This window comes from Siphateles boraxobius, unplaced genomic scaffold (genome assembly GCF_051911475.1).
Source record: "Siphateles boraxobius isolate OS27281-9 unplaced genomic scaffold, OSU_SipBor_1 22, whole genome shotgun sequence".
Lineage (NCBI taxonomy): Eukaryota > Metazoa > Chordata > Actinopteri > Cypriniformes > Leuciscidae > Siphateles > Siphateles boraxobius.
Genome location: NW_027508833.1, coordinates 4515939 through 4542442, shown reverse-complemented (window position 1 = coordinate 4542442; position 26504 = coordinate 4515939). Strand labels below are relative to the sequence as shown.

Here is a 26504-nt window from a genome sequence, read left to right as displayed (position 1 = left end):
GTGTAAATAAAGGGCTAAAATGCATGAAAAGTTGTTCGCATCTTTTTTCTGTAACACTAAACTTAATCTGTTCTTTGATAGAGAAATGTCCTTTATTTAAACATGCTTTTTCAAGCATACCATAGAGTGTGATTATGTAAAGACAACCATAATTACATGATGAACTACTATTTAAATTATTACAGCCCAGTTGCCAAGACTAACTTTTTTCTGCATCTGAAACCCAATTAAAAAATAAAATCATTAAGAATGGCCATAGCTAATAGCCTCAGTGCATGAAATGTTTCTTTCACATGTTTCGTTCAAGTGTACTGAAATTAAAACACTAAAACTCTGTTGTGTAATGGTTTATTGTTCCTAATTTTGCTGAAATTTACAAATGCTTACACATGAATTGTCCTTGGAATTTGAAGAGACCAAAAAAAAAAAAAAATTCACAAAATCCTTTGACGTTTTAAACAGAAAAACATGTTTGGCTTTATTTTAGTTAATGCTATATGGAAGAGCCTCATATCAGCATCATTGTTAATAAACAGTAGCTTTGCTTAAGTAAATACACTCCCCATTCCCAGTTCATTCCTCTTTTCATTTCACAATGATACGTTTCAAGAAAACAAAACATCCGCTCTACGGAACATCCCTCTAAATGCATGTAGATCACACCACAACAACTGCCTGTATATCCAAACAAAAATATAGAGACAACAGAACATTCCAATAATTCATTTACAAATGAAATCTAAGGTCATTTTACAGTGTTCATTATTGGGTCTGAAAGTAACATTGAGTGTGGTAGGAATCATGGGTTATTTTGCAAAATCAAGCAAGGCCAGACGGTTTGAGCATCAATCAAAGAATATCTGACTAGTGACCGTTCACAGGCTGAGTGTGGACGCAGCACACACACACACACACACAATCTTCAATGAATGTTGATCAAGCTGATACATTCATTTCATACAGACACCTACCACACAGTAAAGTACATACCTGAATAAATATATTAGTATCTGTTTTAAAACAAACAAACTGTACATGGGCTTGTGTGTAGTAAAATACTTTTCAGTGAGTAAAAAGGCTCTTTAAATGCAAGTTTAAAAAATACCCCTTCAGTGTGCCTAAAAAAAAAGCCTCCTGACACCCCTGTAAAAATGTCTTTAGGCATAAGAAACCATCTCTGTATACATTTTAGGAAAATAGTAGAATAAGTCATTTTAATCTCATAACAAGCTTATAAAACATTTGAAATGGGATGAATTTTTGACCGAAGAGAAATGGTTACCAAGCGATTACTGTCTGTCTTACGGCTCCTGTACGTCATAAACCTCTACCATCATTGTTTTCAATCTCAATCTAATCATTTTCCACGTATGAGAAAGACTATATGCCGATTGCCGAATAGTCCACAGTTTTCAGATCTGCTTTGATTGTACAGCGACATCAACATGTGGAAAATAACCAGTGGCAAGCAATGAACAGTACCAAAATATAGATTTGGGATACGCTTTAAAAGAATAGTTCCTTGAAAACTTCTTAGTTACAAACGATCTGTTAAAAATATTTGGCAACATCCTTTGTTAATATTGTTACCGGTTAGCCCGGTATGAATAAAAATACCTTTACATCAAAGCTTAAAATTGTCAACCATTGAGACAAAAAGAAAGAAAAATGTGTTAGTTTCCAAATACTTGAGATCAGTAAAGTAGGCGAACAGAGGACTGGGCTAAACATGACAAGTCACTCGAATTCCATTTGAAAATGAAGCTTCCACTGTGTCTGATCGGTATTCCTGCAGAATCCTTTAGGAGTGCTATTTTGGTAGCTCTTCAAGTCAAGGATAAAATAAAACAAACAAACTAAACAGAAATCACCCTTTTTTTATCTTTGGAAACCGCCATTTTATTATTGCAGTTCCCAAAACACTGCTCCAACAAGTACATCCTTGTAGAAGCCCTCAGTGGAATTTGGGATATGGGACTCTGACCTCTGGGAGTTCCCACACATTGAAGTACTTAAAATAATGGATCCTGCTCATGGGGTTCCGACCATCCTGCACAGTTTAGTTCCAACTCGACACACTAGAACCAGAAAATCAAGTTCTTTGGACATCACTGGAAAGATCATTAAAGCAACAAAACTCCACAGGAAGGTGGATCACCAAGAACCAAACAGAGCACCTTGAGTCAGAAAGCCAAGTGTCCTATATAGAAATGTATTAAATCTCCTGAGTGATGTGGTAATGCTGGGTGTGAATTGACATCTTGTGGGCCGGTAGACAAAATAACAGTCAGGAAATTATGACGAACACCTCCTGTCATTCACCATGTCATCGGAGCAAAAAACAGCTCTCCTGCATAAGCATTTCAAGGGCAGCTTCACAGCTTGCGGTATGAATCAGTCCTTATACCAACTGTCCTTCAGCATACTGGATTCCACTTCAATTACATAATCCACTGTCCGCCAGTTCATCATAAACTCCTCTATGCTGTCAGTCTACAGGCCCCTGAAAGATCAGCTTGGCCCACTTTTGCATCAGATTGAGTTGGGTGGCACAAAAGGGGCAGGCCGCATGAAAAGCATGGGTGCCGTGCGGTAAAGGAATCTCCGCCCAATATCGGGCTGACTTTTCAGAGCACACGTGACCGCAAGGTACAAAGGCATACGTCGGTGCGCCAGTATCTACGTAAAAGGCCGGTTCGCATCCAAGCCAGAGTGGTACGTAGGGCCCCACGGTTCTGCACATGGGACACTCTCTTTGAGCATTGGCGTCTCGTTCGGAACGGTGGCCCCAGTCGTGGTAGCCATGAACGTGGCCACAGGCAAGGTAGACCCAGGGCTGTTTGTCCTCCTGGGTGGGTCCGCTGGAGAGGGCACGGCTGCAGCGTTGCATGCTGGGAAAGGCCAGGGTGTTGAGGCCCACGGGGCACTGAGGCCGGGCTGCGTTTAGCTCCTGCCGTAAGGCCTCCAGGTGCTTCTGAGTGGGGGTGTGGAAGAGGCCATCGGCTGTGCGCCAGAGCAGTGTGGCTCCGCAGAGGTCAACCAGAGAGCCATCCTGCAGTACGTTACTCTCACTCTCCACCTGAGCGGCACATAAAGCAAACATCTGAGCAATGCATTCATTACAAGCATTCCATCCATTTTACAAAAACACTTGTCCTATGTAGGATTGCGAGGAAACCAACGCCAACATTGGGAAAACATGCAAAGTCCTCCCGTCTCAGCTGGGAGTCAAACCAAGGATTATAGATGTTCCGATTATAGAAGTCTAACTAGTTAACTGCTACCATCACAGGTCTGAGGCTTGTTCTCATGTCTGTCTTGACCTTTGAACCCAGTTTGCCTTTCAACAAGAATACCCGAAGGGCAAAAAGACATTTTCAGAATTGTTTTTCCAATTGAGCTGGTCAAATTTGGATACAGGTTAAGTTTAGCCTTACAGTTTGTAATAGTCTTAATCATTAGCAGCACGCAGCCAGTAGTGTTTTAATCCCTAGTCAGTAATGAATTACACCGTTAGGCTTTACAACCATAACTCTAGTAAGTGTAGATGATAAATTCATGTGTGCCAGAGCCCATCTTAAGCAGCTGCTTTGCGACAAGACAATTTTTGGTCAGGCAAACTGGAGCCCGTTTCCACAGCCTTGAGAACCGAACGGTTACTCTATTCTGATTTAGTCACTCACGCGCCGCTTTATACATTTAGACATAAGGAGCAATGATGTGCAAGTTCAAAACTGCATTTCTCCATGAGACAGTCATAGACTGTTGCTGCGTCCCAATTCGCATACTATCCTTCCTAAATAGTATTCGAAAATAGAACTAGTACGTCCCAAATCGTAGCATGTTGAAATGAGTGTTCCAAAGAGACCCGGATGGTCTACTATATCCGGTCAGAATCCGAAGTGCAGATCGATGTACACTCTAACGGCTAATATTGCCCACAACCCATCGCGCGTTGGACGAGGATTCGGTTAGAACTACAACACGAGTGAAAAGTGTTAAAAAACTACAGACATGGAGGACACGCGCGAGTCCGGCGGTTGTGTAGAGACGTTTAGATAAAGGGGTTTAAGTGATTAATTATCAGTATAACCTGACGAAAATTTATTTATTCAATGTTGGCTACGTTATATTGCATCTGCAGCAGCATTGTGAACTTTTGTAAAGATAAGTTTATAGCCATTAAAATTTAAATGCAGCATTACATTCAAATTGCAAACACATGAGGAGAGTGAAAGTCTCCGCATGAAAGACCCACGACTGGCAAATGAACGAGCTACTACATTTCTCTCCGAAACGGTAAGAAATGATATTAGATTGAATGGAGGATTTTAACTGTGACGAGATTACTGACAGGGCAGTTTACGTTGATTACTTCCGACAGAGCTGTCCGTTGAAGATGACGAAGTAGTATGTCCCAAAGCTTGCCTACTCTTTTGCTACACAAAAAGAGTACATACTTTTAGGGCGTAGTATAAGTAGGCGAATTGGGACGCAGCATGTGTCAACATTTCTCAACTCCCCAGCTCAGTTCAAGACCAGCAAGTTTTTTGGGCCAGAGTTAAATCGATTTTCTGGACGGAACCCCTTTTTCATGCAACGCGAACACAAGAGAAAGGTTTGAGAATTGGTTCAGACCCTGAACCCACACCCAAACTATGTCAGTGGAAAAGTGCCATCCGTGTGGGTTTGCATGTTCTCCCAGTGTCCTCTGGGTTTCCTCTTGGTGCTCCGGTTTTCCGCACAACTCAAAGACATGCAGCATTGGTCAATTGGAGACACTAAATTTTGCATAGGTATTCACAGCAGCATTCTCACGACCTGACAGAAAGCAAGCGGTTTGATGGATGAATAGATATTGTTTTTCAATTTCTGAATCAGATACTCTTAGTATATGCCTAATAAATCATCAGGCCTCTACTAAGAGTATAAAGTAATGTACAGTTTATTTAAATTGTGTATTTGTGTTTTTTTCTCTATTGCTTGTAATTTATTTCGGTTTTCCTTATTTCTCTAGTAAACAAAAGTGAACAGTCAATAATAAATCAAACCTCAAAGATGTGCGTCAATTACCTTAAATAGTGTGTTCATTAGCAAAACAGTTTGTTTTGGTATTGAAATTGGTGCTATGGTAACAATGAAAGGGTGCAGTACCACATCTGTGCTCTAGGAGGAGCTAGAGGTTCAAATACTCAAAACATACTTTCGGGCTTTATAGCATGGATCTAAATAACTAAAAATCAACAAACATTTTTACACTCCATTAAAAACCACCATCTTTAACCCCCAAAATTTAAATATAGCACATAATTAACTATGTTTGGCTGTGTTCAGTGTTTAGAAATTCAAACATGGTCTGAATGAGAATGAGCTAGTGTCCTAGTCCGGGGATGGTGATCGTGACCTCTTGAATACTCAGCTTAGGGCTCATCCGTAACATGATTTGAACCAGTACACCTCGCATTCCTAGAGTCCTCACTGCTACACTAGTAGCCCCCCAACTTTATAGTCTGGAACCTCAACGAGTCAATTAACTTCCTGACTGATCTTGATCTGCAGTTTAGATAATCGCGTCTAGTTGATTGCTTAAGGATATTTTCGTCATTTAATGAGCTATAATTCATCTCTGAGTTCATAAACATCTGGGAAGGCAAGAGGGTTAGTAAATGAGAGAATTTACATTTTTAAGTGGGTTATTCCTTTAAATTTGAGTTTGGATTTTTCTATAATTCTCATCTGAAGAAAGTCAGAAACATCTGGATAGGCATGAGAGCAAGTAAGTAAGAAATCTAAATAAAAATGTAAAGGAGTGCCCCACTTTTAATATCTTATTTGATTTAATATCACAAGTGTAAAAACAATGGTGAGTGGCTACATTGTCCACTAAATTGAGAGGATGCAGCTGTGTAACTAACCAGTTTGCCTCGCGTTTGAGCAGAACGCGTTTCTCTCAGTGTGTAAACATCTCCACACACTGATATCTCCCTCCACACACCAGGCTTGGACTCCTCTGTGAACCCGCCCCGTGGGTGCATGACCAGCACACCATTGGTTGTCAGACCGTCCATGTGACCATCTGGATTCTTCCATTTGGCTGCTTTCTCCTACAGAGAGAGACCTAATTACTATACATGAACAAAAAATGTGTGCGCTCAGTTTACACATGGGTGAGTCATTCCAGTTAGCCAGACACACCTATATTTACCAGGTAAGTTTAGATCAGTTCCACTGGATCAGCAGAAGTGGATACTACCCCAGACAGCACATACACAAGCATTTATAAATAAGAGCTTAATTAAGCTTCTTGTAACTCCGATGAGAAATGTATCCCACAGACAATTCCATTTCAAGACCAGGCAAGAAAACACACTTACTCCGAGAAATATATTCTTGGAAGAGTCAAAGCCTGCAGCGTAGATGCGCGCCGTGTATGGCGGGTTACGTTCACACACCACCCGGCAGGCGAAGCGGGAGATAGTGCTTTGAGTGATGGGTGTTTCCTCACCCTCCCCTCCACCTGACACAGTGTCAGTCACCACAAAGTCAATAGGGCCCTCCGTCGATCGTCCGATCTAAGATGCAAAAGAAGAATTCAAGTTTCTACAACTTAAAATATTATGTTCTCATTACAAACAATTGTCTGATTATAATCTAGCCCATGACCGAAAGAACGATATTAGGGAAAACCAATTGCATTATTAATAATAATAATAATGATAAAAAACACGAAATCCTATAAACACCAAACTTTTGAGCAGTAATGTTTTTGATCATCTCTTATTCTACCAAGGCTGCATTTATTTGATCAAAAATAGTGGAAATAAAATAGCAGTTCTCTATTTTAAGTGTAACTTTTCCCTGTGATGGCAAATGTGAATGAAGACAGGAACAATGCGTCATATGATTGTTTAAAAATCATTTGAATATGCTGATTTGGTGCATAAGAAAGCTTTCTTAACACAGCTAAAAATAGTCATGCTGCTTAATATTTTTTTTTTAAACTAACATTTTTTACTTTCAGGATTATGAGATGAATAGACAGTTCAAAAGTACAGCATCCATTTAAAATAGTCAAGGCTTATACATTGTTACAAAAATTGTCCCTTTTGAACTAAAAATAACCACATTATAGCTGAAGATTCTGTAAATCTCCAGGTGTGTCTGTTTCAGAATTAGTTTTGTATTGTTTTGAGCTGAGTGACAATTGTCCCAACACTATTTTGTCTCAACAGTAAACAGGATTGAAAACAGTCATGCATGTGCCAGGGCTTGTTTGAAGAGCTTATTTTAGTTTTAAAAGTGGGATGGAAATCCCCAAGAATAGAGAGGTGCTTATTGCTCTAAATCCTGTTTATAAATACTTGTACTGAAATAAAGATGCAACAGTCTCCACTTTATTTCCTTTTTATAGAGTTTCTGTTTTGTCCCTGTTGCTGGTTCCCGTTTTCGCTTTTCTTCCCATTTGCAGCAATCTATATGACTCGATCCCTCGTGCGCAGACCAGACACCAAAAAAACAACCACACACGCGCAACCCTGTATCTGAGCACGTGTCTTAGGGAGCTGATATAACCGTGTCCCATATCACAGATCCTGATTAGCTTTGGTGGAGGTCAGACATATTAAAGTTGGAGAAACAGATTCGCCAACTCCCAGTCACCAGGCAGACACTGAACAGTGAAGGAGAGATTTCAAGGTGTTTTTGCAGAACAGTACCTGGAACATGTCTGTGTCTTTGTCATGGCTGTACTCCACCACCACCGTCTGGTGTCTGGAAAGCGTGTAGGAGATGCTGTGCTGGCCCTTACAGTTCACTGCCTGTCACAACACAACACAACAAAAGCGTCTGTCAGGGAGGGTTTCCTGCTCATCTAATACAGTGGCACACAGAGAACGGTTTTTAGTTTTTTCACTTTCTGAAAATGTAGTTTGTAGTTCACTGCATTCTTCAAACCTTTAGCTTTAAAACCTTTACAGCTTCAAATATAGGTAGTGAGAAAGTGACCAAGGAAAATGAAGAAAAACGGCATAACCAAGGTCTTTTTCTATTTAGAATTTTATGAAAACTTGCTATGGATCTTTTTGATCTATGTGGAGCAGAAGGGAATAATATTTGCTATGGCCTCACATGATCCCTCTATATGCCCTTTACCCTCTAAAACGGAAATGTGAAAAGGTTAGCAGCAAGCAGCACTACTAATAACTTTGGCCTTTTTAAAAGGTTTAAAGTTGGTCCACTGTAATGAGCATGTAGAATTTGAATGTTTTATTGTGTGTATGTGAAACACACCCCATCAAACATTCATTACCGAGACAGCTGTCATATGCGGCTTGTTATAAATAAATCATACATTATTCAAGTCAAGAGTGTAAGAAGAGGCAAGCATCACATGACAAACAAAATGAAAAAGTTTGGTTTGAGATCTACCCTTTATCATTTGTACTTGAAGAAAATTAGCCATCACAGATATGCGTGCATGATCTGAATTGCGATATGAATTGAGTTCACTTCAAAGCAGAGTGTGTGTAAACATTATTCTGAAGGCTTGAGACAAACCAGTGTTTAAACAGCCAATTTCCCAACTTGATCATTACTCGCTTCCTGATTCACCCTTTCTCTCCTCTAATCTGTGATTTCCAAATTACCCACATCTCTATCACGTGTGGTCAAAAGGGAGTGGAAACTGGGTCATGGTTACTACACTGTGCAACAATGGAAAAACACAGCCAAGAGAGGGAGGTGGTTTGTTTCTGTACAACACTATTTAATGCATTACCGTTTTTAAAACCCACTGTCCACTCATATGCCAAGAACAGGTTTGTGTGCGTGTGCATAACACTGTTCTCAATAACACTGGAGGTCACAAGTAGTTCACATATGCATACTAAAAGCCAGAATTTCACGCCCCACATATGCCCAGAAATATCCCAGAATAAATGCTAGCTGAGTCTGTATATTTTCTAATCCAAAAAAATAAATAAAGCTCAATTCAAATTGATTTTGTCTAGCAAGTTAAACATTAAATTCTAAGTCATGTAAATGCACTTTATGCAACTTTAATAAAAAAAAAAGGGGGGGGGACAATTTTGTGCTCAGTCTTTCACTTGTGCCTTACAAGTATAATTTGTTTTATACAGAATTTTTTTCCTCATTTTTTCCCATTTTTTTAAATCAATGTAGACAGAATCCGAAATACGTTCAAGCATATAAAACGCTTTGCACGTAGAGATACTTTACCCAATGCGTAACTTACATTTTATATTCTGTAAATGTTATGAATTGAAAAGGCTGCACATATTTAAATTTTTCAAAATGTTTTTCTTAACAGCAAGCGTGATAAAAAGAACTTCAGAGAGTGCACAAAGCGAGTGCGTCAACCAGATGGAGCCCAACAGAAAGGTGTGCAATACTTGACAAATCATGCATTTTTGATCAAATTTGTAAGCAGTAAGCATGTAGTACGCAACAACCCATTATAGTTACAGAAAAAGAAAAAAAAAATCTAATTTCATTTTCAAAAATAAAACGTAACACTAAAAGCAAGTTTAACAGAAACTTGTGAAGAATATAAAAGCAACTCATATATATATATATATATATATATATAAAAAATTGGCCAGGAATAAATCTGATTGGCTGGCAAGTTCTGGCAAGCCATTTTCTAGCTGCTAACTAATAAATCTAATGCATAAAAAACACAAAATTGAAGATCATTAGTATTATTTGCATTATTAGTTTAATCTAATTGGCTGTGTTAGTCGTCTGATCACAATTATGAATTCGAAGACAACTTGCCTTTTTAGCCATTTCAGAACAAACACACGAGTACAGATATACTGAGCATTGTCAAAAGGGAAAAATGTCAGAATATTGTTTATTTTTATCTAACCCACCCAGCCTTAGTCCAAAGCTCTATCAATAATGACGGGACTCATAGTTTGGCGTGTATGACCGGCTTCCAGTTTAAAATTTGGGCCGTTACTATTGTTGGTGGCACATTTGTGTTAACATTAGGCAGCTCTCCATGCTCACTGCCAGGTCACAACAGGGGGTCCATCCAACTTTCCATCCCCCCCACTGCTGTTTTACAGTGGGCCACAAAAGCTACAAAAAACACCCCAAACAATAGAGCTAGTGGAGCCGCACCCGTTGGGTAACGGCATTTGAAGCAGCTCATCTGAGACGCCGGAGCAGCTTGGGCCTCGCGTTTGTTGTAAACGCATGATGAGATGAGGTGGCCACCAACCTCAAGTCACAGGATCCAATTCGACTGGACCCTCCATCAGCACTGGACAGCCAATAATGCAAGTGACAACAACTCTAACCTCTGAAACAAACCTCTAAGACATCAGAGAACAATCACATATTGTTCCTGGAATAGTTTAGTGACATTTTGTGACCCATTATCTGAAAGGAGTTCGCTGGTGCACTGTGAGTAATCACAGAGCCTGTTCTTTGTTCAACTTTAACATTACAATGATGCAGCTGCACTTGTGTCACTGCTGGAGAAGTGGCCGTATTTTTAGTTAACCCTTTCAGACCGCTGCCTGAAGACATGGAAGGCCTTCCACCTCAGAGCGCTGTGACCCCAAAGAACAGCGTGATTCACAGATGACTGTGCGCTGGGATATTTTCAGCTCTGACGAGGCACTGCGGATGGATAATAAGCAGCCAACAGTAACAAAACATCCCCAGAAATACAGCATGCCAGCGAGTTTCATGGCGAGAAGAAAACATTCCTTGCCTTCATGGGACTTTAATTACGGAGCCCGGGTCTGTGTGTAAAACAAACATCACAAATATATCACATTCTTCTTTCTTTTTTTTTTTTAAATGGCACCGGAAAAAAAACATTTAAAAGTAACTAAACAGGGCTCGACAATGCGACATTTGCAAAATTACTGTGTGCGACTGAAAAAAATATTTAGGTGCATCGGTGAGTATGACCTTCTAAAGAAACTTCATGTGAAAATCTTGAGACACTGACACAGTTTTTCATGTATAATACGGTAAAGCTGCCTAATTTTAAGCCATCTATAGTATAAAGTCCTTTATAAATTAACGTAATGTGACTACATTGCCGAATTGCAGAGCTTGTTCAAACATATCCACGTTGCAATGATCAGATGGTTTTCTTATGCTTTATTTTTTAAAAAGTTCTCAATCTTGTTGTGCATTCATTTTGTTAAGAGGAAAGCGTGCAGCACATATTTACATATTCATCTAACCGTCGCTCTCAACAGTTTGGACGCCGCCGGATATTCGATAACAGTATATTCACTGCTCACGTGTATCGAACTTTGTTTTACCTCCAAGCAAAGAACTTCGCCGCGAGTATATCAGGGTTTTTAATGTTTCACACTACGATTGGCTGTTTTTCCACACCTTTATATAACGGAGAAAGCATGAAAGAGTTGTGGTTCATGTGCTTACATGGTAATACTGGTTAGTCGGAGTATGAGGGGGCGATACGGTTATATTTTTATACCAGTTTATGGGTTTAACTTAATTTAAACAAACTAAATGCAAGACAGTGCGTTTTTAACCAGCACTAATATCCATTTGAACACTGATACTGGTGAGATAATTATGATATCGTAGCAATTCTACGGAGGACTAAACTTCAGAAAACTTGAGAAAGCAGCATAGAGCCCAGCTAGAATCAGGCAGGTAAAGATTGAGGAGTTAAGAAGGATAATGGATGTAAGGTGGCACAATGCCATGGCTATTCTCAGCACGTGACCTAACGTAGCTGCTCTGTTGATCATGGACCAAACAAGCACAATGAACAATTGGCCACTTGTAGCTGACCTCCTTCAAGTTGGTTGTTCTCTGTAAACTTTTTTGAAAAGGTTACTATTAACTTAAGTTACTATAAGTTACTAAACACATTATTCCACCTAATTTACACTGTGGCAACACTTCTCTATCCAGTCGGTCAGTAACGCTAGTTTAGTTCCGGTCTGTGAAGCCCCTCCTTCCTAAAAGTGCAATGTGCTGTGATTGGTCAGCCGGATCAGTGTGTGATTGGTCAACCACTTCGAGTGAGTTTCAGAAACATCACGCTCCTTACCATAACCACTAGTTTCAACACATACATTAATGAATCTCAATCAGGCCTCGTCCCTTTTTCTGTCATATGCTTTGGGCAGGATTATTTAAATGAGTAATATTGTGACGTGTACACTCCCAGAAGAAAACTCAAGACTACAACCGAGGCATTTCAGGGAGTTCAGAAACCATGCTTAGTGCTTACTGATATAGTGAACTGATATAACACCTTTTGGAGCGACTTTGTGCTTTGTAACCTTTTCATGTTTTCAAAAGCAACATGACACTAAAGAAAATTGAAAATATAAAAAAAGCAAAACATGTCCGCTTTAAGTGACTAAAAAGCTTTTAGAAGGTCTGCATAAGCAGCAATTCAGATTCAGAGTCACAAATGGTTTCCAAAATGTTAGCATGTTACCAAGATAGCAGTAACAATGAATTGTTAATACTCCAAGCATAACAAAAAATCAGTCCATTTTAATTAGATTTAACATTTTAATTGATATTTTAGAAGGTTTTGAATGTAATGAGTACATTGTGGGTTTTTTTTTCACTGATCTCATCAAAAAGTATTCTGGGATTACCTTTTCTGTCAAGGATATGCAAGATAATGTCTTGAAGTTAGGCCTAAATTTTCAAAACCAGCCCATCTACAGTATGACATGCAGTATGGATCAGTATCGGCCGACATCACATTCTATGACTTGAACGGTCGTCACTAAATTTGGCCGATTTTGTAAACCCGATCACAATTTGATGAAGTAAAACCGTAAAAAGTTGCCGCTGACACCAATGTAAACCACATACAGATGAGGCTTTTGCACCACGTTCTGCTTTGTAACTTTAACATTAGTGAGCCATAGTAGATCACATTTTCATTTAGAGCAGTTTACCTCAATCCAAATGAGCCCATACAAAATAACATCATGCGTAGATCTTGAGAAAATCTTCCCGGAGTGACATGACATGCTGCTTGGCTAAAGCAATACGACTTCCAGGATCCGATTGTGTCGTGATCTGGACGCAGAAAACTGGATCTCGGGTGTGGTGGGTAGAGACGATGTGTAGAAACCAATCGGACATGGGTTTACAGCTGGAGCACACTTGGATTGGATCGATCGCTCGGACTGAAAAGTATTGATTAATCATGCACCATGGAATAGGAGCACCAGCTGAAACCGCGCTGGAAGATCACTCATCAACCAGGATCTTATAACTTGTTCTATATAATTATAAATATTTTTATGCTTCAGACGTTTACACATGCAAGTATACGTGGGGCAGTCATGGCCTAATGGTAACAGAGTTGAACTGGTGACCCAAAGGTTGCTGGTTCGATTCCAGTACCGGCAGGAATATGACTGAGGTGTCCTTGAGCAAGGCACCTAACCCCCAATCGCTCCCCGGGCGCCACTCAAGGCTGCCCGCTGCTCCGGTGTGTGCATCCACGTTTGCAGTGTGTGTGTGTTCACTACTCACTACTCTGCTCCTAATGTGTGTGCACTTACTTGGATGGGTTAAATGCAGAGGTCAAATTCCAAGTATGGGTTACCATACTTGGCCATCACGTGTCACTTTCACTTCACTTTCACAAGTAGTTCTGGTCAGTAAAACACTCAGATCACTTGTTTGGAGAGGTTTTTGGACTCTTGATAAAAAGGCTACTATGGTTCCAAATGCCATCTTTTAATTGCTTTGAGAAACACAAAATTTGGAAAAACACAATGATTGTAAACAAGCCAGAACTTGATTTTATAACCAGTCATATATTCTTTCTAATCATGTCAGGCATGAATTATAACAAAATAAATGGGGGGGAGGGGGATCTCAGCAGTGTTTAACATAACCTCCAAACATTTTTATTTTATTTTATTTAAAAGGTTTTCTATCAAGACTACGTACTTGATACCTTTTTTTGTTGTTATAAGCCAAGTATGATACTTTAAATCACGTGAAATCGTTTAAAAATGTCTTCAGAGTGCATGCGGTTAACAGCGACAGTCAACAGAGAGCTTACATATCACTTATATGAAGCTTGAATGATCGTTGATCGGTATCGACCGATCATGACGACAAGAAATCACTAGTCGGTATCAATTGCAAAAAAATCCTGAACAGAACATCCCTAATCCCTATGCCTTCACATGCGGTCTAGTAAGAGCTCACTAGGGTTTGGAACAGAACAATAGTTGCATGCTGTAATGCAGCGGCTCCCATCGAGAAAGATCTCCTCAGACAATGCCGACTGTTGGCAGTTTTTCTTCAGTTGACTGGAACAGCGGCAAAAAGGGCAGTCATCACAGAGGAGTCAACAACCTCAAGTTAAGTCACTGAGATAGTTATGATCAAAATACTACCACTGTAAAACTACCATTGGAGTTAATACAATGTGTGTGTGTGGGGGGGGGGTTAAGAAAGTTGTGGTTTGGCTGCTCAAAGCATTTAAAACAATATCATACACGGTATCATCAAAAACACTTTTAAGTGTCAGAGGGAATGATAGTCTCTGATCCAGCACCATGCATTTCACAATAACATCTGGAGAAGGCCACGTATCAGCACAGATTTGTTTATTGGTAGTGGCTGCTCTGAATGACAGTGAACAACTCCACCCCACCCATGTTTAGTACCAGCCTGTAAATCTCTAATGAATGTCCCAGTAGCAACCATTTAATGGTGGGGTTAAATATGCTATCGTAGCCAATGTTGGAGAAACTAAAGATCACAATGCTTCTTAACTAAACACTGCATTGCGCAGCTTCACAACTGGGCAATAATCCAACATACTCTACAACTTCTCTCTGCTATGGTGAGTTGGAAAGTCTTGTGAAAGAATTCATTTAAAATTCCATTTATTGCTATCTCATAAAGACGCCCTTCTGGAGCTTGTCAAGTGCAGAATCAAGTGTTGGTCATGCGCTTGCATGGGTACAGCATGGTTTAACAAACACAAATCAGACCCTAAGCCAACCTTTCTCCATGGCCCACAATCTAAAATGAGTTGACCCACCCTTGCTGTAAAATATAAACTGAAAGGCAACACCTTCAAAAGGGCAAAGCATTTGGTTGTGCCATTAATGTCAGATTATTTATAATAGTATATTATAGGGGTGGGAGAGAGGGGGAAAAAAATTCTGATGCATCCCAATTCTTTGATGATTCTAATTACGTCAGAATGCATATGCACAATGGCACTTGTGTGCCAAATACACAAACAAAACCATCAAACAAGCATATAAAATTGCTTAAGGTTTTATGGTTGAAGAGAAATACAATGACATTCTCAGGCGTCATTGCACAGAATATGCAGTGTGTGAAGATGCATTTCAGTGTTTTCCTTTCTAGATTCTCAATAAAGTTCAGGTACTTAAAGTACTTTTTGTTTGCTGGTAATCGGGATGGAGAGTGAAGGTAGGACCCAAAAACTCAGGCACCCAGATGTTCTCCATCCCCGCAATGATCTCAGGCTCATTTAAGTTCACTCTCAGTAAAAATCTGGGTCCATAAGACTAAAATTTTACTTAGAGCGGCTTTATACGTAATGGCGCTTTTCCACTGCATGGTACGGTACGGTTCGGTTCGGTACGGCACGCTTTGGCGCTTTTCCACTTCATGGTACGGTACGACTCGGCACTGCTAACTTGTGCCGCTTTTCCACTGCATGGTACGGTAAGGTACGGCTCGCTTCGGCTCGCTTTAAATGGTACCACCTCTGTTGAGGTTCCAAGCGTACCGTACCGATACTAAAATGTGACGTGGAAGCACTGTAGATCACTGATTGGTCAGACAAACAGAATCGTCACTACCAGCGTCATTGTATTTGCGAGACATCTAACCCGCTAGATTTAAATAGCCAGTAACAGCCTCCAATGTTTTAAAACTACTTGCTTGAAGAAAAAAAACGTCTAAAAAAGAAATGGCTGAATCGTGGTCAGTGGACGAGAACCGCAGAACTCTTGTTAGTTGCAGAGGAGCGGATAAACTATAACGATCAGTCATAATCCCACCCACTTTGAAGCGGTACTAACTGCAGTGGAAAAGCAACCGAGCTAAAGCGAACCGAGCCGTGCCGCGCCGAGTCGTACCACGCAGTGGAAAAGCGAAGCGAGCCGAACCGTACTGAGCCGTACCGAGCCGTACTGAGCCGTACCATGCAGTGGAAAAGCGCCATAAGTGTGTCCATTCTGAGTGCCAGATTTAATAACGGCTTACACCAGTGCAAACCCTCTTTTGGCATAAAAAAAAACTACTGTCAGGATTTACTAAAGACATGCAGTAAAAAATTTGCGCTGAAAAGAAGTGGACAGGGTGATTTTTGCGGCTGACCTTATTGCATATCCATTTGTAGGAGTTTCCCTTTCAGACCAAATTATAAGAGGAAAGTATTTAAATGAATCATGCAAGATTTACAAATGTTTGCGGCTTTACGCTAGTCAATTTACTGTTATTTGCTCCATTATTTAATGCCCCCCAAAAAAGCATTTCTTAAACCAGATGTATAAGTAGCCAAAAGTGATGTACGGAGGGGATATTTGTTTTTAATGATCAAACAAGTTCACTTAAACCATCAAAAAATGAGGTATATTTATTTATTTAATGTTAAATATGAGGGAAGACCAACACACTAAACTTGATTAAGGTATTTATCTGACAAAATTAATTGGCAAAAAAAAGGCAGTACAGCTACAGGTCTTATTTTACTATGCAAAGAAAAAAAGAAAAAGGTAGGTTTCACAGTTATGGATGATATGCGATTACCTTGCTGGCTTGTGGTGTGTTAAGGATGTGTACAGTGCTTGGTTTGACACCGTTGGCTTTGGCTCTCTTGTAAAGGGCAAACCGGCTTTTCCTTCGCCCTCGGTCTCCATTGGGAAGTGTACCATTGTACCTGTTTAAGGAAAGAAAGAAAAAATTAGATAACACCATATGAGTGACTTGGGAAATACCACTTTAAAAAGGAGTCAAACACAGAATATTATTTTCCAGAGAAAGAAAATGGTGCTTCACGGCTCTACAGATCACTGCCACATGCGCAGACCAACAGAGCCCGGAAAACCACACAGATTTCTTATGAACTGGATGCCAGTCATTCAAAACACGCTGCATAATTAACCTTGCCCCTGAACGATTATCCAACCGCAATTAATGTATACTAAACAGTATGCAACATGTGCTTTAAAGTATAGTGATGACACTATACAATCAGCACACGAGGAGCTCGTGATACAGCGATTCCTGCAGCCTCAGAGGTCTGCCCACCCAAACTCCATCTCCATGTACTGCTCACTTAAAACAAGCATTAAATGCACTGCAACATTTGAAATGGATTTTGCCCCCAAGTTATGATACAAATCTAATAAAATGACACCCGTTCGCATTTCACCAGATTTAAAATGAGAAATTTTAACACAGAAGCACAAATGTCTTCCTTCAGTTCTCCAACAAAAAATAAATAAATAAAAGTTCAAACTGGAACACTGCATGCATGGTCCAGGTACAATGTGAATGCAAAGAGAACAGTTCTCTTTCACCCTTTTCTACACTTTAAGATCAAATGAGGTCTGAGATTTGTGAACACTATAACAGCGCAAGTTGTTTCTACTGGCAGCATAATGAGCAAAACAGGACTTAATTTAAATTATACATTTTAAATGATAGAAATGTTCTTGTCTAACAGCATGTGTAGTTTTCATGAAGTTACTTCCCTTGGGTAGGTTCCTTTTAGTGTTGCTTGCAAACTTTTAACATTTAATTGTCACTTATTCATTGAGAGGAGAAATGTGTGTCATAAAAAATACACTCATACTTATTAAAGTTAAAAGTTACTCATAGATAAACACACTGTGGTGTTCAGAACACCTTCGACTAATTGCTGTCAATAAAAAGACTTCTTCCCATTGAGTACAGCTCCTAATGTCATCCAGTCAGATTTTTGTTCTTCATAAGATTTTTTCTGGTAGCATCCTGGACCTTTTCATACAGCATTTATGAGAACAAGGATTCAGAGTAAAATGCTAATCTACAATAGGCAGTCTACAGTGCGCATGATGTCAGCACTTACTTACCAGAGGCCTCAACATCCTGTACTGCTGATGCTTATCACTAGACATGTTACACAATTTGAGAAAGTATCATGGCATGTCTGAATCCAATAAATATGTAACATCCTGTCTACTGAGATGTCTTTATCTGGCCAAATTTTGAAGATGCATGCTTCTCTGCTGTTATCCCATGATTATGTGCGAGCAGTTCGTGGAAAGAACGGCATCTCAGTTAAAACTAGTCCAAGTATGACTTCATTTTTAGCGAGAAATAGCCATTAAATACTTGCTTGGTTGTGACTAAAGCTCATTTGATTATGTTCTAGATCATTAGACATGATGGTGCCATGGGAGTCTGTCTGTAACCAGTTCTCTCAGAAGGTGCATACACAAATGTAAAGCAGCTACTTCAGCTTTCAGATGGAGACCGCATGATGTCTAGCAATATGAAAAGTGGCCCATAACAGTTTGATGTCCATTTAAGGACATGTTTATCTGAAATGGATGAGAACACAATAACATGTCAGGTGTGGGAAAATAAGGGGGGGGATTTGAATTTGAAGTTCATGCAAAAAGGTGTGGTTGTTGCAAAAAAGCAAAACATTTTTTAAAGCTGAACTTTTTGTAACTTAAGCATCAAATTTTTAGAATGCTTGTTATGCGAGTGCAGAAGTCAAACATGTTCATCTAAGCGCATGTTTACAAGGAAAAAGCTGCACGGTGGAATGGAAAAACCTGTTCTGTGTGAACGGCTCTTACCACAACACCGTTTTCAAGGGCTGTGTATCACCAACAATGTCACGATACGATACGCATCACGATACTAAAGCCACGATACAATACGTATCACGATATGGATCAATTTGGAATTTAAATTTCTTTTGAGCAGAGTTTAGTAACAGTAATATCTTTATTGAATAAACAGTGTTATAACAGTTATGATAACTGAAAAACTATTTAGTTTTTGTCATTAAAAAACAATGAGAGTTAAATTAAATAAGTGTTGGAATGTGCACCAAACACGGTAATTTCTTTACATTATGTTGAAATCATTTTAAACAAATAAATACAATAGAATAAAGATAGCCTACCAATAAAGAGAAAAGTTTTTGAATAGGTCTAGCACTAGTATTAAGAACTTAAAGTAATTAAATGTAAAATAACATTGGGTAGTATTTTAGTCCTGACTAAATTAAATACATCGACTATAAATCCAGATTCCTTATAATTACAGCTATCTTTTGCTGTTTCGACAACAATATTAATGACAGACACATATGGCTGCTGTCACTTTAAGTGCTAGTGCACGGATCCTGTTTTCATTATACTGTCACATCACATGCATTGTATGCTTATTTAAGACATAACCGACCGTGTTGGATACTCATCAAGACCGACATTTTTTACATCATTTTGCTTGTTTTTGGCTGTAAAAGCGATATAATCCGTGAAAAATAACTTTTGTTACTCACAGGCTGTTTGTGAGGCGGCTTTACTCTATGTAAGCATGCAGAGAAAACCATCTCTCAGAGAGCGTGCGAGTACTGAATAGTTTAAAATTGCTTTAAATAGTTAAAAAGGAGATCATGACGATCGATATTCTGAGCACAGCCCTAGTTTTCATGCGTTTTAGACGTTCATTTACACAGCGTGTTGGGGGCCTGAAAACGTAAACTTTAGAAAATTGGTTTCAAAGTGCAAGTTTTTGAAAACGATACTGTTTTAATTATGTAAACTACAAAAATGTGTTTCTTCACAAAGTGACCGCCAACTACTGGCCTGGCAGCAGAACACAGCGTTTTTAAACGTTTACGGGGATCCGTGGGAATGGGGATCATTTTTACAACGTTATCCACGGAAAACGCAAAAGAAGAAAAGAAAAGAAAAAATTCTGCTTTTATCATTATTGTTGTGTAAACGTACCCTTAATGCACAGATCTATTCTGACATCTAGTCTCAACAACTTATAGGTCTACAAACTACGATTTCTGTGCTGTTAGGCCTCGTTTACACTGTCAGTGAAATGTGACCCAATTCCAATTTTTTGCTCGTATGTGACACAGATCGGATGCGTTTTATGACAGTGTAAACAGGAAAAAAATGCATGCATTCGAATATTTCGAGATCGGTTTCAGGCCTCATTCATATGTGGAAATAAATCAGATATAAATCAGAAATTTGCCAATATGTCAGTCATGTAAACAGGCAGGTCGGATTTGAGGCATTAGGCTAGGGATCCGCGGTTTAATGTTGACACTCCTAAAATTTCGCATAGTATGTCAAGTGTAAACGCATGAATCGGATATGGGTCACAATTGAAAGAACGTGTAAACGGACGGTCAAAAAAAAACAGATATAGGCAAGAAATCGGAATTGGCCATCAACACTTGCCGTGTAAACAAGGCCTTAGACAAGCTACCCCATAAAACACATGAATCTTTACATACACACTAAGTGTAGCCTATCATTTGTTATTATCACCATGTTAAATCACTTAGATTTTAATTACATTAATCATGGAGACCTTTACAGTACATCTGAGATCCTTTAGGTTGATCATGTCTTCCTTTCAGAGATCGAATGATAGCCTTACAATCACTATCTCAGTGAGTTGGCAGAAACTTTAGAGTCAGCAAGATCCATCTCCCCATAGCTATCAGTCACAGAGGAAAGACAACATTACAAAAGGTGCATTTTCGAGGTTTGTCGTGTCCCACAAAGCCTTCTCAAAAAGCGCAGTCAGTCTAATGAGAACAATGAACAGAGAGAGGAGGACTGGAGGCTCAGATCAATAATACCCTCTTTCAGCCTCTGCTCTGTGTGCCAGCAGCCAATGCCAGGCAACCCCAATGAATCCGGGCAGCAGAAAGTTGGTAGGTTGATCTTTTTCTCTTTTTTTAAGGAATATATGCTACAATAAGTCTGTTTGATTCATACACAGAAGGTTTCAAATTCTAGGAATCAAACAAACAAACAAACGAACAGCAAATATTTCACTATACCATTTGTTTCATTTTTGTATTCTGTGTAATATAAGATTGTTCACTTTACATATAAAAGACAAAAAAACTCTCAAACACAATATTCTACTGATTAACCTCTACATGCGATTTAAGTCATAAGATGTGTTACCTTTTATAAGATACTGAAATTATGCTGCCTTGAGTTGGGCATTTATTATTACAATATGTCATGCTTTCAAGTTGGAAACAGAAAATGGAAGCAGCCTTAATACAAAAAAAAATATATATATATATATATAGTGAACGAAAAACAACGTCTGATTTCATTAAGAAAATTATTCATTTATATAATTTCAAATGATTTAAAAAGTAAATGTTAAAAAGCAAACTGTGAAAGTCAAGTGATTAACTTCTAAAATTATTATTTACTGCAGACTTGATATCCACTCACTGATCTCTATATAGCCTATAGATTACTGATATATTATATTATCTTTAAAATCAGCATGCTACTTCTGATGTTGGAAACTTGTGTATTAAGTAGAATTCAGAGTTTATTCACCTGGTCATTCACGTACTCAGATATCGCAATTATGATATTTCCGACTCCACTCGAGGGGCATTTTATTCTCATAAAAGCGGCCATGTCAGGGTCAAATTTGGCTATGAATTTATATTCTTCCTAAAGACAAATAAAAACTGTAGTAGCACTCTGAGAATTAGGCTCTCTCATAAAATGTAATGCTTGGAAAGACCCTTTTTATTTTGTTCTACAAAAGTTGCATAATGTGAATTTTAAAGCTGCTGGGTTTTTAAAAACGCAAGTTGCTGAATAAAGACTCCGACAACCATAGAGATGTAAAACCATGTTACAAAACATGAAACTTGCTTCAAGTAATGTTAATAACCACAGACCTTCTTAATTTACTCAAATCAAAAACCCAGGATGCCTGCAGACAGGTTGGCCTACAAATTGGAAACTGAAAGGTTTCGGTGCTTTTAAACAAGCTGCTCCACCAAAGACATGTGGACCTCAGCATTCATGAACACACGGGTCCCTAGTGTATCAAGTCTCATTGCTATATTAATCCTGTAAAAGTTTGAAAATAAGTCAATTTTTTGGTTTTTTAACGGAACAGTATATTGAACCTTCAGAGAAAATGTTTGAAATGTTGCAATTTGAGTAGTTGCTGATATTAGTATGGCCAAAAAGGAAGATGAAATTCTGATAGCTTGTAATGTAAACCAAGGAGATCATTATAATAGGATAGCAGACTACTTGCATAAAATGCATATGGTCTAAATATCAGTTGTCGCTTTATGGCTTTCCAGGAACGGACTTGCGTTCCCGTGGAGAACTTGCCAGGTAATCTTGAAAGAACAAACTCTGAAGGACAAGAGAACACAGACCGCATCTTTGTGAGAGTTGAGATGTGCTGCGATATTGTTACTCAACTGACATTCCCAGCATATTAGAAGTAGCGTCCAATGCACAATAACATCACAAATGTTCACCTATTGAAACATTCATTTCACATTATCACAGGCATTATTTTCATATCTTGTTTTATATCATTTTATTTATGTAATTGTAAAAATCACTATGCATGTTTAAAGTTACCTATGCATTAATTTGTTAATGTTAAGATTATTTTTAATATGCCAATAAAAATACCGCAGGCTTTCTTCAGGTCACTTTATTAAAAGCAAAACAAACAGACAAATGTTTACTTTCACAAGCCGTCACAAGCACAAGATAGTTCACGCAAAAATGAAAAATCTGTCATTAATTACTCATCCTCTAGTCGGTCCAAACCTGTAAGACTTTCGTTCATCTTCAGAACACAAAAGAAGATCTGAAAATCTGAGAGATTTCTGCCCCTCCATTAACAGTTGCGCAACTACCACTTTGACGCTTCAAAACGTTCATAAAGAGATCATAAAACTAATCAATATGAATAGAGCGATACAGTCCAAAATTTTCCGAAGAGACTCGATCGCTTTATACGATGAAAATATTTAATTTAGGCTTTAATTCACATATAAACACTTCTCAGCGGACATAAACAGAAGCTCAAGTTACTGCGTAACAAGAATGAATCTCAGTTCTCACACGCCAAACAAACATGCTTGAGCTTCTGATGTGCGAGGTGATGAATGTTTATATGTGAATAAAAGCCTAAATTCAGTCTGTTCATCATATAAAAATGGTCGAGTCTCTAGAAGATTTTGGACTAAACCGCTCAATTCATATGGATTAGTTTTACGATCTCTTGATGAACTTTTTGAAGCGTCAAAGTGGTAGTTGTGTAGCTCTCAGATTTAATCAAAAAGATCTTCATTTGATGAAAGATGAAAAAGTCTTATGGGTATGGAGTGACATGAGGGTGAGTTATTGATGACAATTTTATTTTTAGGTGAACTATCCCTTTAAGCAAGCAAGCTAACAGGCCTCCAACCGCTGAGTCTTCTGGGATTTCTAACGGTTCGATTCTGTCAAGTCTGCATTCGATGCATTCTCAACATCAAGAACACATCCGGGTACTTTCATGCGTCCTCTGTACTTTCGTTCTTAAGTATTGGAATTGAACAGTTGATGACGTAGTACAAGAAAACAAGGGCGCAAGACTGCTTAAGAATGCATTGCATATTGAGAAACGGCATATACCTCTCAATAATACAAATAAAATGCTTAGTTTTATGATCAGAACTCTGCGGTTTTTATTGTGAGGGGCAAAACATATAATGCAATGCAATGATTGAGAGATGTACATATTTTATGTCATTAAATAATCCAATTTTAATTTTTTTTTTTAAAGTAAATCTAAGTTGCTTCAGTCCAGTAAAGTGTTCATATCTTGAAATATTACTAACAAAAATAAAGTTATTCTTACATTTAGTTTATTTAAAAAAATCAAAAGATTTTAAAGCCAAAGGTGAACCACAACCTAAAGGGGGTCGTTTTAATATAATGCTAAAATGTTTTTCTTTCTAAAAAAAAAAAAAAGTATAAACCATCAACCATTGTGTACAACAGGTTTTTCAGGCAAGCTGAGATCGTGTTTATAATTTAGAGGCCTTAGAAATTTAAGTATTAAATGATACAGTAGGCTTTAGGTATAGATTTAAAATCCCTTTTCAGTTTCACTAACCGAGAAATCTTTTATAGTACACCTTAGATCCTTGGGAGTTAAACAACTTTTATTATGCGACACATCCAGATCAACACACAGAGCATCTTCAAATGAACTAATGATGCAGACATCCATCATGTGCAGTGCTCCAGGAATGGTTTGAAACCCCCTGCTGTAGAAGATCACTAAACATTTGTGATTTACAACCCAGCAGAGCTACGAGGGGGTATTGTAAAACAGAGACAGGCTCTTTGCTCAGTCACAGACAAGGGGGGACCAATAACTTTAGTGGGCTGCTTCCGAATTCCTCCACCGCCCTTCATCTCGTTATGACTTCCCGTACAGATGATGGACGAGCACCAAGAGAAAGTCCCATCAAGATCCGAACACTGGGGCTACAATAAGTGTCTGGGATTAAACCCACTAAGTTACCAGCCAAACCAAACCATTCACGATGGAGTAAAATGCACATCACAGTCAATAATTATGTTTGTACATCATCGACAAGATCACTTTAGATGGCGGCTTCAGTCCATAAAATTAATAATAGCCTAAATGCATTTATTTATCTGGCTCCCATAAGCTAAGAGCCAGCGCTCGCTAGACCGCACGTGTTTGATTTGTGCAGTAACGTGAGCGCGTGAATTTTAAGAGCTGGGAGGTCTCGCGCAATGCACACCAATATCAAGTGTGTAAACAAACTATTTCCGTACTCGGTAACGCGGTTATCCACTAAATAGCGGCTCAAAAATATGCCAGAGAGTTTCTGAAGAGCCCTGTTGTGAGAGTAACGTTACCTACGGCAAGTGAAAGTATGTAACTTGGAAAGAGCAAATAATACAGCTAAAGTCGGGTGAACTCGTCAATATTGGACACATTAGGAGGGAAAAAAGCTGCGCGTATGGACTCACCCCAAAACCACCAGTTCGCCGTACTTCACTGGCTCTTTGGTGGGCGCACAGTGCTCCTCTTGACCCGTTGAAAACATGAGGCTTTTCAAACAACACAGCGCCCCTCACTAAATTACACGGTCAATCCAGCGACGAAACGGGAAAAGACTTCAAAGGTCGCTCCTAACTGCCATATTACCCATTTACCTGCTCCCAATCTTGCGTTGTACTTTTCTGAAGAAAAATAATCAAGGAAATCGTACATCCGACAGAAATTTTTAAATTAAAGCCTTGAATCTCGGCGACATTTCATCATAGGAACAGCGAATAACTTAATGCTTCCATCCGCTGAAAGAAAAACAGTACTCGTAGGGGGTGGACCATACCATTCACTTATAACGACTTTACGCGGGGGAGAGTGGGAAGAAACTTTCCAACGATTTACGTGAATATTCTAACAGAGTCATCGTCGATCAGTGTATGCTTACATAATTTTGAGACCTGTGTTCCGTTTGCATAAACTGTTATGGAAAGTTTGATCCTGAGATATTTCACCTTTTAATCTAAAAAAATGCGCCCCCTCTAAAGGCACAATCCAACACAACTGCGGTCTGAGGCGGCACCTTCAATTATGTAAACAAAGACTGAAAGTTAGACATATTTAAAGTGGTACACTAAATTATGAACAGTTTTGCATTTTCACCTTATATCAATTTGAATTTTTTTTTTACATTTTTATTTTTTAAGTGTCACTCCTAACAGTAACCTGCATATCAGTAATCAAATAAATGTGTTCCCATGCTCTGATTTAAAACAACCTCCACAACACTGTAAAAAAAAAGTTGCTGCCTTAAATTTTTAAGTACAATCAACTTGGATGTTTAAGTTAAATCAATTTAAATTAAACTTGAAAAACTAGTTGAGTCTTGTATAATTTATAAAAACAATTAATAATTGCTTAAATTATCTTGATGAGTTAAAGCAATGTCAAAACATATGTTGTCAAAACGTATTGATCATATTTTTTACAGTGAATAACGTCAAGGGACAGTTCACCTAAAAATTAAAAATCTACTCACCCTTGTGTCACTTTAAAGTTGCATGACTTTCTTTTTTCTTGCAGAACACAAAAGAAGATATTTTGAAGAACATTGTGGTCCAAACAACTTCAGACAACTTTGGCTTTAATTGTTTGGGGGAAAATCTGACTATCTTTAAAACTAATACTTTAATTTACATTTACACACAATTTGCAGTGATCTTTAAGCTTCTGTCATTTAATTTTTTATATTCTTTTAGGTATGCTGGATGGAATCCTTTTTTTACGAACAAACGATTAGCAGCGATAAATATGTAAACTAGGCCTGAGAATATAAACTGTTGACTTTCTCTGCTGTAAACCATGAGCGTGTTAAATGCCATCAA

General features: G+C 38.6%; 1 protein-coding gene across 1 annotated transcript; it reads right to left on the bottom strand.

The window, feature by feature from the left end:
* Positions 1 to 334: 334 nt before the first annotated feature.
* peli2 (pellino E3 ubiquitin protein ligase family member 2) lies at positions 335 to 25477 on the bottom strand. The gene is made up of 6 exons (XM_077238402.1): positions 25101 to 25477; positions 16810 to 16939; positions 7716 to 7817; positions 6375 to 6572; positions 5916 to 6104; positions 335 to 3079 (listed from the first exon to the last, which is right to left on the bottom strand). Exons 1-6 carry the CDS (start codon positions 25175 to 25177, stop codon positions 2489 to 2491), a joined length of 1287 nt encoding a protein of 428 aa, XP_077094517.1. The 5' UTR covers positions 25178 to 25477; the 3' UTR covers positions 335 to 2488.
* Positions 25478 to 26504: the final 1027 nt, after the last annotated feature.

Excerpts from the sequence above, each read along its gene's own strand:
- peli2 (XM_077238402.1), bottom strand. The coding sequence starts at position 25,177 with ATGTTTTCAACGGGTCAAGAGGAGCACTGTGCGCCCACCAAAGAGCCA. Across the intron at positions 7,818-16,809 it reads ACACACCACAAGCCAGCAAG|GCAGTGAACTGTAAGGGCCA; the intron begins GTAATCGCATAT and ends GTGTTGTGACAG. Across the intron at positions 3,080-5,915 it reads CTCAAACGCGAGGCAAACTG|GTGGAGAGTGAGAGTAACGT; the intron begins GTTAGTTACACA and ends TGTGCCGCTCAG.